Source organism: Pocillopora verrucosa, chromosome 5 (genome assembly GCF_036669915.1).
Source record: "Pocillopora verrucosa isolate sample1 chromosome 5, ASM3666991v2, whole genome shotgun sequence".
NCBI lineage: Eukaryota > Metazoa > Cnidaria > Anthozoa > Scleractinia > Pocilloporidae > Pocillopora > Pocillopora verrucosa.
This window is the reverse complement of record NC_089316.1, coordinates 11,606,631-11,620,184: the sequence shown is the minus strand read 5'-3', so window position 1 is coordinate 11,620,184 and position 13,554 is coordinate 11,606,631. Positions and strand designations below refer to the sequence as shown.

Below are 13,554 nucleotides of genomic sequence, written 5' to 3'. Positions count from 1 at the left end.
TGGGTGAGTGAAGTCCTGAGAAGGACTGTTGTCGGAAGTGGTGACTGAAGTTTCGACAACCTGAGCTAAAGTAACCACCAGAGTCAAGTAAACTGTCATTGTCAGTCGAATTTAGTTAATTTTGTTTTGTTAGTTTTTCCATCGAGTCGATGGCTAAGTTATACTACCGAAGTATCCAGAAAAACTCCCTACGTAAACTAAGACTTTTTTCTAGTAAGTAATAAAACTCTACCTTCCTTTCCATCTTCCTTGACCTTTTCGGCCCAGCAATTAAAAATTTTCTTCCTTGCTTTTACGTCAAGCATGGCCTCGAAGAGATAAAAGATCATAACACTTCCACGATGCTCTTTTGGGATAAGAAGATGGTCTGACTTGAAAGAAATATCCAAAGTAAGTTCAAAGTTTGGTTTGTCAAGATCAAAATTATCGAAGGCATTCATGTAGTCTTTGTCCAAAAGCTTGGAAATGTCTACCATTTTGGACATGAAATATTTAAAAAACCTGGCTTTTGCCTTCTCGTAAACTTTGACGAACTTCTTTTGGTTACTACCGATACTTCTCAGAAATGTTCGCACCAAAGGGTGGATGTCATAGGTGAGTTCTTTCACGTCAGGGTCTACCGTTAGCACTTCACTATTCCTGAGACCTTCTAGTTGTATAACAGCTTCTGACGAGTCCACTTCAAGGACTTCGGCTGCTGCTTCGACAGAGAAAGAGCGACAGAACAGTGACATCGAAATGGCAGAATCTTTTAACTGTTTGCTTGGCAAGAAGAAAAACATTTTTCTCAAACAGCTTTCTTGCTCTTTATCAATGCCTTCCTTTTCAGAGTCGAATACGTCTCTCTCTCCACTCTCCTCTGCTGGTGGTATTCCCGATTCTTGTGGCTTGGCTGTTAGTGGCTGCTCAATCGTTTCCAGAATCCTGGTGTCATCTGCTATTTGTTGCCTCAATATTGCTGCCATTCCTTTTATGATAAGGGGATTCCCTTGGCATATCTGCAGTAGTTTCTCTATCTGATCCTCTCGAACGCTGCCAATTCTCTGACTTTGGAATAGAGCACTTGATGAAGCTTTCTCTAAAGCCATAACTTCGTAATTGTCAACGTTGGCCAACTTTGCGTGACGAAGTGTTGATCTTGATGTCAACAAAATCTTCAATTTCGATTTCCCCGGATAATCCTTTGGACCTAGAAGTCCATGCAGAAACGTCACAAAATTGGCATTAAGGGAGGTGGAAGCTTCATCATCTCCTCCTGCAAATTTATCGACGTTATCAAGGAGCAGCAAAATGTCACTGTGTTGCTCTGCCTGCCTTAACTGTTGCATTAATTCAACTACTGGATTTGCTTCGAAGCTTATGATCGTTTTGTCTGGTGCTAAAGCGTTTAAAACGTGAAAATGAACGTCTTCCATCTCTGTGATGTCTCTAAAATCAGCCTTGAATTTCCTCCCTGGCCACTTCGAAATGGTTTCCATGGCCAATTTCGTCTTGCCTACTCCACTAATTCCATGCAAATTGACAACACACGAACTCCTCGTTGTCAACATTGCCATAACTTCCTTTAGGTCACGTTCCCTGCCGGTCAAACCTGATTCTTCCTTTCCAGGACTGACCTCTTGTTGGCGGTTTTCCTTAAATTGTTGAATTTTTTCCTTTAGAGACTTTTTCTTGGACGTTTTCGGGCTTAGAAACCCCTCCAACAAAGTCAGATTGTCCTCCGATACAAGACCCTGCTGAGCAAATAATTGGAGGCATGAGTACAAATCTTGTTCTCCTTGATCCTCAAACTTGCCCCTAAAATTAGTTTTTATGGACGATACAGCATGCCTTAGTTCTTCGGGGCTGAGTTCATCGGACACTCCTCGAAGAAGCTTTTGAAAACGAGGAGAAATTTCTCCAGAAGCGGAGAATGTCTCGACGGACGCCATCTTTGTTTAGCGTCGGTGGAGGCAATGTCGCACGACACGTGGCCGGCGTAATGTCTTCAAATTTATGCAGGAGAATGATATGATTTGTGACAAAAGCAATTTTATTTACGTCACCCAGGAATTTACCTTTAGTGACTGATCTCAGTTGTTATCATACAAAGCAGTTCAGTTGAGAAGCCGTTGTTTTAAACTTTTCTGAACGATTGAGTAGGAAAGTAGCTATGTTTATCACTAAGTAAAAGAGCACCTTTAATTAAAATAATTGATTTGATTTGCAGTACTTAAAGCATGAAACCACTTATAATTAAACGCCCTTTGATAAGCTATTAATACGTCTTTCGCATCCTCCGTTCCATTAACACGAATTTTAATCTTAGCAAAGCTGCTCTTCGGCTGTATTTCTGAAAGCGATTTCACCAGCAGTCACAACTTGACGACTGGTCTGTCGTTCAGCAAAGCGAATGCCGAGAGAGTCGGGGTTAGGAACCAATCTTTCGCGGCTCGTTCCACTCTGTAAGCGGGAGACCTGTCCTGAGGCTATTAGTTGTTCAGTTGAGATCTTATGTAAAGTTTCTGTGAATGATAAAGCAAAAATTCAGCAAAATGAGATCTTATACTGGGCACTAAAATAACAGAAATGGCGTTTTACTAGGAACCGTTAATTTAACGGGAAGTTTACAAGGTATTTTGTATTACGTGCCTCTGATTTTGTTTATCGTTTCGAAGGCGAGCTACTTACATGCACCCCTTGCAGGATTGGGTTACGGCAAGGACTGTCAAAACAAATCGTATTTTTTTGCAGTTCGTTTCCTCGGGATTTTTGTCTTTGTTTGTGTATTTATTTACTTGTTTGTTTGTCTTAGCGCATTAAATTTTTTTAATATTTGTTGAGACCAAATTTATCTTATACATTTTGTCAATTGCTTTACGTTTTCTTTTTCATTTACTGCCGCTTTTTAGATCGGTGGCGTATCCAGTGCAGTTCATTCTGTTCTACAGAACAAAAAACGATAGAGAAAACTAAAAACTGCACGTCCAAGAAGCGAAACAGTCGGTCGCGGATGAGAAATCAAGAGAGAAAAAGAAAAAGGAACCAGAACATGTATGCACAGTTACCTTGTGAATTCGAAGAAATTTATTTTTTCTCGACGGAAATGAATTGGCCCGCCTCCGGTTTGATAGTTGTTAATGAAACTTTGCGTGCAAAAATAAAATTTAAGCTTTAAATCTAGACGCTTAAAAAAAAAAAAAGGCATGCGTAACTCATATAAAAGAAAAATTTTTCTTAAGTCGAAGAAACTTCTCTCTCAAAGCATTTTCTTTAGCTCACTTTTGCGTTAAAATTGATCAGTAGAGTGTGAACTATCGTTAATGAACTTGCCCGCCTCTGTTAACTAATTGGCATTGTAACAATGAAACGTGAGTGCCAAAATCAAATAAAAGCTTTACATTTACATGTCTGAAAAAAGTGTGCTTAACTCAGATTAAAGAAATTTTTTTCCGAAGTCGAAACTTTTTCTCTCAAAGTATTTATTTAGTTCACGTTTTCGTTACATCGGATGAATAGAGTGTGAACTGTCGTTAATAATCTGTTCCGTTGCTAAATAATTTGTATAAAACGATTTTTTCTTACTCTCTCGCTTTCGCTCGGAATTCGCCTTTATCTATTTTATAGGCCACCGTTGTTTCTCTTTACGCGCCTCCTAACCTGTTTTGCCAACACAAATGTCAACACCCCTGTCATCCAGAGCACCATCCCAGCACCTTTGCCACGGACACCACTTCCGTCATCACTGTCACCACTATCACCGGTTCCACTTCCATCATCACTATCACCACTAGCGCCAGCTCTGTTGCCACTAAAGCCAACATTGTCACCAGCACACAAGCTTAGTCCGTTCCGCTCCTTGCCACGAAACCTCTTCACGAAGACCCACCCGGATGGCCACTCAGAAATAGTCCCATGGCTTCAGCGTATTTCTGAACAACAAACAGCTTTGAACGAGCGGTTCGACGCGCTACTTAGAGTGCTTAGTGGTACAAACTAATCAGCCACACCCCCTGTTGAAAGCCATGAGGTCGTGGATCAACAAGAACTTCCAGCATGCACTACATCTTTGGATGAGTCAACGAACTCAACGCAGTTAGAAGTGGAAACTCGTGATGATACCCTCCTTTTATACTGTCGTGGTCGACATTGGGAAAAAAAATTGCGGTTCATCTTGTACGTCATTTCTTTTTGCCGCTCGAATTGGATGGACAAAATGTTAGGGGGGTTGGAATTAAACTTCCGCTTGATCCACTTAAAATGGAAAGGATAAGAGAGGTAATCTTTAGATTTTTTCCGTTAACGTTAACGCAACAAGAACGGAGATGATTGCCGTAAAGCTATAGACGGATACGTAATAGAAAGATTGCCGAACAGGCACGCGTAAATTAACATACTGAAATACCTCTGTTTGTTTTCAAAGTTTTTATCGTTAACATTTTATTTTGTTTGATTTTATACTGTAAATTAAGCTTAGTTATGTAAATGAAATATTTGGGTTGATGTCAAATTTTAGAGTCTGTGTTGAAAGATGTTGACATTACTGACAGACGCTTGCAAAATATGATAATGAACGGTAGTATGTCGAAGCGTTTTCGGTTTTTAGACGAATTTTCGTCTTTGACATTGCGATTTACCATGACTTGACCTATTATTATTAAAATATGATGCGCTCCGCAATCAAGCAAAACATCACGAGCGATGCGAAATGAAACTGTCTGGTATGTAAACACTGAAGCGGGCTCCGTTTGCAATGAATAAAACAGAACACAATTCTCATTCTTTAAAAAGCACATTTTCTTTCTAATCCTCACCGAAGATGATCGAGGTAGGTCAAAAGTTTCGAAGAAATCATCACCTGCGATATAAACACTACATTGTTCACATTCCGCAGCGTAAACATCTTAGGGAGCGCTGATTGCAGTGAATAAATTGAGAAGGATATTAGTGAGTATATGTTTCGTTACTCGCTCAATGAAACTCGTGTTTGGATGCCTTGGGTAAGTGACATTTTCCTTCCCAGCCGATTCATCAACAACTCAAATCAAGCAAATCTACTGCTACTGCTCGTTATTCAAAACATTTCGCGAAGAGTAACATGCGTGAGTGTAACATGATTGCTTTTTTTCATTATGTAAATTTTCCATTGTCTACTCGCCGCTTTTTCAAACCTAAAAGTCCTTTTTTTTCACACAACAACGAAATACATGGGAAAATTATAGCACCGAATAACAAAGGCACATGAATCACGCATTTTTTCGACCGTGAGCGCAAAAAAATCGTATATACGCGTCTGACTACCCTGCGTCTGAGCGTATGAAATTTGTCTGCGCAGTTAACGTCTACGCGAGAGGTACGGTAGTAGGTTACAAATGTTAGCTCAGTGAAACTTTCGGAAGCTTGGAGCCTAACTTGCCTGGGATCGAGGCTAGAAAAAAGGCTCTGAATGGAAGTGCTTGCCGAAGCAAACTAGATTTGACTTGGACTGGAATATCAAACTGTAGAAGATTTGCAAACTTCGGCTGAACGGACAGCTGAACCACAGATCGAAGAAGGGCAACTAATCACAGTGATAAAGGGATGTGTTTGAGAGCCACATGTAAAGATAGATCAATCGGATGAGTTTGGAAATATGAGCAAGTAGGAGTGCAGTCCTCCCAAACGACGTCGGATGTATCATGTTATCATCGGAACAGCTCAGGTCAGTACAAAATGCAGACTGCAGACGGAGAATTTAATCTTTTTTTTTTCGTCTGATACGTCAACCTTACTGATTGTCACGCAATCGCTTTTCCGCCATTATCTTTCACGATCATTTGCTCTATTGTGGAATATTCTTTTTGTATTATTTTGAGATTTATTTTCGTAGCGAAATTGAAGTGAGATCCTGGCAGTATTAAAGCTTAAATTCTTGCTGTTCCATAAGATACCGTTTTCGACGGTGGACTTGAAGGTCTCAAGCAAGACCTCGGAATCTTAAACGAACTATCCCACAACGTATTGTTATCAGTGACTTATGATTTAGAGAATTCTTGAAAGATTTTCAATAATGTTTACAAAAATAATTTTTCGGGCCGTAAAAGAGAAGCTGCATCTCATATTTTCCTGAAGTATAGTTGAGTTTAAGGGTGCAGCGTAACTGTGCATGTAACTGACACTCCACGTCAAATAAGTAGACTAAGTGCTTTTCTCACATGCTGATTGGCCAGTTTGCATGTGATTAAAATACTATTTACCACTGTGGCGAGAAGCAAAATAGCCTCCTATTTCTCTGTGATGAAGAGGTAAATAAATTTTGATTAAAGCATAGCAAAGTGACAACTAAGTTTGGTTTGATTGCATTTCAGCAGATACTGTCCAGAGCCATGGAGGAGGTAAGTTAGTTAGTTACTTAATTTTTCCATTCATTGCATATTTCCACCCTTTTAAGGCAAAATATCAAAGTTTCTGAATACTGTAATGAGCAATTTATTGGAAAACTAGGAAACATGTAATAATTTCATGCAGTCTAAAACAGACAAAACATAAATTAGAAAGTATCAAGTAGGCAAATGTCCACTACTCTTCACCTCTGCATCCTAGCCCAGCAGTAGGATAACTCTTTTTTGGGGTATACATGATTGTATAAAAAAAAAAGATTTGATTTTTATGCCCATATGTAACTAACATGTAGATGTATGTTTTATAGTTACGAGCTGCAGTGGATTCATTTTAGAATGTGCTCACACTGTACATGATTGTTAAATATAATTATGTGGCCCTCTATATGATTTAAGGGATAAAGATGATAGGATGCTCACAACAGGCTTCACTTGAAAACAATAGAAACCGGATACAACACAGCTGTTAAGCATGCTTAAGAGCATACTTTAATGAGCTTATAAATGCTTTTGTTTCATGTAACACCCTATAAACAATTAAGAGTGCACCGTTGAACAATGAAGCATGAGCAGGCAAAGCGTGATAACCTTCAAATACAAAAGTTAGCCTGTGAGCAGACACAGCACACTAGAGTGTAACCTAGTGTGTAACCTAGTGAGTAACCTTGTGTGCAGCAAGCATGTTACCTGAACATTAAGTTAGATTGAGCAATCATTACCCAGTCATGTATACTACTAGGTCAATAAACCGAAGCTGGTATTACTGTTTTTTAATTATCAACTTCTGATGAGAAAAAAAAAAGTTGAAACATTTGGCCGTGAACAAGTTTCAAGAATTTAAAGCAGACACTTCTTACTTTGTTCGTGTGGAGAAGTGACTTTGATGTTAGTAGCATGTTGAATAATAAAATTTAACCCACCACTGAAACAAATGATTTGTGATGATTGTGTAAACAAGTCTGAGATATTCAGAACTCGCCGTAACATATAGCCATAAATGGCCAACAGGTTTCAGTGTAATGGTAAACAAAACCAAAAGTGATAACTCATGTTGCTTTTAAGAGCCCTAAGCTATGGAACTCAAGTGGATGATTAAGTCATGTGCTTAGGTACACACTCAGTCACATGCCCTAACTCGAATCAATGCAGTAAATAAATAACTAAAACCATTGTAATCCTCTGAATCATACAGTGTCACATATGTGCATTTACATAATTATGCAAACATGAAAGAAATCTTTCAGGCTGACTTGTCATCAGTTTTGAAACATATTTCCCCTCTGTAGTTGCAGAGTTTCCAAGTTTCCAAGTCTTGTTATTTCACATTCTTTACAGAAAAAAAATAACTTAACATAACGTGATTTACAATGATATAGAAAAAATACAAACAGAAATTAAATTAAATTATTTAATCGTTTACAGTGGCCAAAGTAGCCAATGAGCTTTCAAGTTGGTCACTGTCATGTGTAGATAGGAGTTGGGGTTGGCCGCATGTTAAGTATAATTTAAATTAATAGTTACATTAAAGATGATATTGTTATCATAAGGGAAGAAAGACATACATAAATGCAAGGTAGAATAAAAAGAAAACTGCATATTGTGAAGCATTATCTTATCTAGCTAACAATTCAACTATGGTCAGCTTTGAGTACTCAATATGAATCTTTTATACCGCTTTTTGATTAGCATGTATGGAAAATAATTAAATTAAGGTGGTACAGATTGCCAGATTTTTATTGCAGAGAATTAAAATGTATACATACCATAATTAGTGTGTGCTGATGGCTTAAAGAAGTTTGATGTAGAAAGTTATGCCAAAAATGTAGCAAGCCAGAAACCATGTTTTAATCTGAGACATCTGAAAGAACACATTTTAGAGGAAGTAGTAAATATTGATAACAGCCAAGTACCTTTCGATGCACTATATTACCAAAATATACATGTATCTGTGACATCATGGCATGATTTATAGCTTTTAAATGATAAAATGTAATGTTCTAAACATGGCAGTTAGACACAATGCTTGTACATGTAGAAAAATGAGAGAGATCCCTAATCAGTGACCTTAGCTATTATCAGTTTTAAAAATATTAATTTGTTCCTTTTTTTAAACTGATCATTTAGGAAAGAGTTGTGCCAACAAAATAATTAATCAGCTGCCATGCAATGGGAGATATTCCTCCAGTCAGAGATACGATCATGGCAACTGACTGGAGGTGGTGGTGGAGTTTGTGGGGAAAGGAATCATTGTCCTCACATCAGAGTTGTCCGCACAACTGGAAAAATTCCCTCATGGGGATGTCTCTGTCCTGGTCCCTGAAGGTTCATGTAATGAAAGGGGAAAAATGTATGCCAAGGGAAAAGCAGTGTTCAATCTATTATGGAAATGGCTGATCTTCCAGTTGCTTTTGGACCAAAGATGGCTGACAAACTTTCTGCTTCCCTCTCTCATCAGAAAAAAAGAGTTTTTGAATATACTCCAGGTATACTCAGTAAATTTGTTGATGTCATACATACCCCTTGTGATAGGAAAAGTTTCTTATACTAGTCACAGGACATGACCACCCCGGCATTTTCACTAAGAGAGACTTGAAATTGTTGCTAAAGCAGTCACTAGGGTGAAGGATGGATCCTTTGAGATGATTTTTGTTAGTGCTGCTAAAGGAAAACAAAAGGGATTTGTTGAGAAATTTCATGAATGTGGTGTTCCTAAACATCAGATGATCATTTGAAGCCCTTCAAATAATGGAGAAGAGTTGAAAAGGTGGCTCTGTGAGGCAGATCTTGCCATCGTACCCTCGGGTTAACAAGAATTTGGAATGTTTGGTCTTGCAGGGTTGTAATCTGGCCTCTCTATCTTAGTATATGTACATGGTGCATCAGTACTTGGTGAAGCCTTGACACATGTTATTAGTGGTTTGTCATCCATTGTGGAGTCAGAGGATGTCAGTGAGTGGTCCAAGGCAATTAAGAAGGTCAGGGACATGGCTAGGACAGTACAGCTTAAAGAGGCTGATTTACTGCGGAAACATTGCAGTGAGAAGTACAGTTGGGAGAAACAGTGTGGAGATGGTGTTGAGGAGATGCTGAAGATGGCATCTGGTATGAATTTTTTTTATGTGACTTGCATGTATTGGTTATACATATAGTAGTTGTCAAAGTAAAGCAATGTACATATTCACAGCAATATAAATGTTTAAGTTGAGCTAGTGATATTTCTCATCATCATCATTGTATTTAGTTTCATCTGTTGTAGCCTGATAATGCAGAACAAATAACTCTGAAGAAGAGTAAAATTTTATGCCGTCAGGGTAGCCCATTCATCTCAAATTCCCATTCCTCTGTCTCATTTTGTCTTTTCTGTTCCTTTGCAGCTCAGCAAGACTAGACTCAGTAACATGGAATCTGAGTGAATGCATTGCTTAGGTAGTAAATCATTTCTTTTGATATTATTACAGAATATTGATAGGTTAACCAAGTGATTAAATTGTTAACCACTAATAAGTGATTACACCCATTATTTGGCTCTCCCTCATCATGTTTCTGCCTTAAAATGTTATGATTTTTTTAGGAGAAATTCCTTTTCAGTCACTCCTTGGAGTGACTTCAGTGGAGTGCTGGTAAATTATACTTTCTGAGACTTAAATGTAATTTTCAATTGTCCAATTTGATACAAACAATTTATTATGCTCTCCCTCATCATGTTTCTTCCTTAAAATGTTGTGATTTTTTTTAGGAGAAATTCCTTTTCAGTCACTCCTTGGAGTGACTTCAGTGGAGTGCTGGTAAATTATACTTTTTGAGACTTAAATGTAATTTTCAGTTGTCAAATTTGATACAAACAGTTAATTGGGCTTTCCCTCGTCATGTTTCTGCCTTAAAATGTTGTGATTTTGTTAGGAGAAATTCCTTTTCAGTCGCTCCTTTGAGTGACTTCAGTGGAGTGCTGGTAAATTATACTTTCTGAGACAAAAATGTAATTCCCATTGTCAAATTTGATACAAACAATTAATTCTAGTTTTGCCTTAAATTTTTTATTTCTCTGCAGCCAAACAAGACCAAACACCCTTAACCGGCATGAGAGGATGTGAAATGAACAATAATGTATTCCTTTGTTACTGTAAAGAATATGTACGCAGACCCCTGACATTTTTTACCTGTTTGCATTTGCCCAGTGCCTGGCTTATTTTTTTCACAACAATGGTTATTAAAGTTGTCGATATTTAACTAAGTTATATTATTTCTTTGATTTTTTTACCTTTCTATTCAATAATCAGAGAGCTTTTATCGAACATGACAACCATACATATATGTTGTCTTTTCCCAAAGTGCCGTGTCCTGTTATGACCATATTTCCTACCTGATACTCAGTATAGTTCTTGTTACTTGTCTGCATGACAGTGAAATAGAATTGTGAAGCGATTTGAAGAGTCATCAGAGAGCATACTGCTTGGATTCAAATGGAGAGACTTCACAAACTAGAATCTTTCTAAATATTTTTGAAACAGAAGTAGATTCCCTTGCAGGCCTGCAAAGAGAGGGGTGAAATGGTTGAGTACACACACACACCCCCCCCCCCCTCTCTCTCTCTCTCTCTCTCCTGTGTTATGAACTAACCCCAACCTTAAGCCAACCCTAAGGCTGTAACATAAAACCTTCATATGCATCAAGGCAAGGCATGTCTAAGGGTAACATTGCCCATATCATTTATGTTCATAGGAAATGGAATACTCTTCCCAATTGCAAGTTACTTGCCCAAAGAGTTTCACTAGACAACACATGCTTGGGTTTTCAACCCTTAGAATGTGCTGGAACAGATTTCTAAGCAAATCTTTTGAAATTTTTAATCCTTTTAACTCCCATGAGTGACCAAGACAGAGTTCTCCTTACAATATCAATATGATATGAAGCAGACAAGTGATGAGAATAATAGGGATTATTAGTTGATCCAATACCAAATTCCCCAAGCTAACATCAGAAGAACTATATGGCAGACAGTAGGGAGAATTACTAATGAGATCTTGGGAGTGAAAGTGTAAACACTGAGTGGTGGCCCCTGTGAAATGTATAGACCAGATGCTTACATGGTCAACTTGAGAATGAAGGTGAGAGGATGTCTGTAATTTTGGCATACAATTATGGAATGAGATGAAAGAACAAGCAACTATTCCAACCTTTAATGTATTCTTTAATTAATATTCTCCTCAGAGGTAAGAGTTTAAAAGAAATTATATATTTGACCACAGAAATCACTTACAGTAGCCTGCCTTCATATGATCTCTGTTATGATATTTTTCAAAAACATTGAGTGTATATTAAAAATATTTTGCCCATCTCTAAAAATTTCTTATGGCTGACAAAATGGACTGTATTTATCGAGGATATGACTAATTAGGTAAATGTGGTAAAGATTCAGCCAGCTGGAGGTAACCACTAACAAACTTAGCATAATTGCAAGGGGTAATGCCACGGAAGTTAAATCCATCAACTTATGCATAGGCAAAAAAAAAAAATTGGGTGTCTGACTGGATTGACATAATCAAGCTCAATCTTGAAAACTGATGATTTGCATTTTCATAATTCCTCCTTTAACCACCAAAGAGCACGTAGTAATTTATGATACTGACAATTAACAATATTGAACACTTTTATAGATAGACCTCAGTCAGTCCTATGCTTTCCTATGCTTAAGTACAAAATAGAGACACTCGACCACTCTACAATAGTAATAATATCACCATGAGTGTTCCCACTTCTGGTGATGTATCAAATAAACCAATCACAGTCAATGCACCAGATGCCACCCGTAAAGAAAAAGAGTTACTCAGCCATCAGTAAGTAATGAAAATTTTTCCGTCACCCAACGCACATCAGGGAAGTAGCCCAGCAGTAGGCATTCTGTTGGTAGAAGTGAACAAAATAGATTGCACACCCAAGTTTTTCCAGTATCATGAACAAAGTCATGTGGAATATGAGCCTTTTTAGCCAACTCCTCAATATAAAACAGTATTTTCACCTTGTAACACATTCTTTGTTGTCCTCAAGGTAGACCAAAACAGTGTTAAATCTATGTAATAAAATTTATCTTATGGTCCAAAAATGCTTAGGATAATATTTATAGTTATAGCAAATATACATGTATTCAAAATGTAATGCGTATCCAGTGCTAGAGCGGTTTTCTGACATGCCGATTTCTAGACAGAAATCTTGAAATAAAAACAAATTCAAAAATAACCTTCCTGCCATAATATGACATGTTATCACTTTTCGGATAAAAAAAAAAAAAAAAAAACAGTTTAAATCCTCAGTCTGCATTTTGTACACAGTCTGCAGTCTGCATTTTGTACCTATTCTGCATTTTGTACCCGGTTTGCAGTCTGCATTTTGTACTGACCGGCCATTGGTGTGTTTTTCGAAGGTAACGATATCTCCGTTTCGTTACCAACTGGCTACGTAAAATCTTTGATACACCAAGCAGCGCCAGCGATCGATCGCCTCTCTCCTCTAGAAGAAACCGGTCACTATAATTTTTGTGCCGCCAATTAAAGCTCTCACAGAAGACCAGCTTCACTATCTTAATGTACTTGGGCCAAGAGGATTGTCCGCCTTCAACTTTCGGACTCTTTGCGGGCGGTGCTGCGAAACTATTAAATTAAAGCTAGTTGTTCCTTGCAGCGATTCCTTCGACTGAGAAAAGAGTCGCTCTTTCTTCACGCTTGCAGCGTAACTATCACTCAAAGAAATCTGTGAAAACCTTGAGATTCTGCGGCCAATGATCCTACTTTTTTCGACGACTGCGGCACTGTTTACAAAATTTAATGTAAGCAGAAACCGGCGCGTGGACGTTGCAATTTCGTAAGCGCGATGCTAATCGAACATCGTCCTTTTCTTACTCTACACCAAAAATCGCTCATAATCTTTTCCTATATCCTTAAAGCAAAGTATATATTTGAGCTCGGACGCTGAATTGCAAATTTACCCGAAAAATGGGAATGAATTCACTTCAAAGTTGTTTATATCGATAACCTTCACGCCAACACGTGCCACTTTAGTTTGCATAAATTAGAGTGACGTCACAGAACACGATTAGTGTCAGGTTTGCGTAGACGTTCCGACCTCGCTTCCGTTTCACCTTGATGGGGGAGGGTACGGCTACGCGTGGGCTATTTTGACAGCTTGGTCCTAGGATTGATGG

At 38.1% G+C, this 13,554-nt stretch overlaps 1 protein-coding gene and 1 long non-coding RNA gene across 6 annotated transcripts in view; one reads left to right on the top strand and one right to left on the bottom strand.

Annotated features, from left to right (window-relative positions):
- The window catches only part of LOC131798087 (uncharacterized), an 86,219-nt gene extending 84,180 nt beyond the window's left edge, over positions 1-2,039 (bottom strand). The window contains exon 1 of one of the 3 annotated variants that reach the window (XM_066167560.1): positions 233-2,039. In XM_066167560.1, the coding sequence (XP_066023657.1) occupies positions 233-1,931 (1,699 nt within the window). In that variant the 5' untranslated portion in view covers positions 1,932-2,039. The remainder of the gene's footprint in view (positions 1-232) is intronic. The other 2 variants (XM_066167561.1, XM_066167559.1) reach the window with 2 other exon arrangements.
- Positions 2,040-4,906: 2,867 nt separating this feature from the next.
- On the top strand, positions 4,907-10,675 carry LOC136281179 (uncharacterized). 3 transcript variants are annotated; one of them, XR_010717574.1, is made up of 6 exons: positions 4,907-5,680; positions 6,327-6,353; positions 8,484-8,842; positions 9,195-9,461; positions 9,734-9,785; positions 10,408-10,675. It is a non-coding gene; the product is annotated as an uncharacterized lncRNA (long non-coding RNA). The 3 variants fall into 3 exon arrangements; XR_010717573.1 differs by having other exon boundaries at positions 4,908-5,680; positions 6,330-6,353; positions 10,408-10,674; XR_010717575.1 differs by lacking the exon at positions 8,484-8,842 and having other exon boundaries at positions 4,910-5,680; positions 6,330-6,353; positions 10,408-10,668.
- The last annotated feature ends 2,879 nt before the right edge of the window (positions 10,676-13,554 follow it).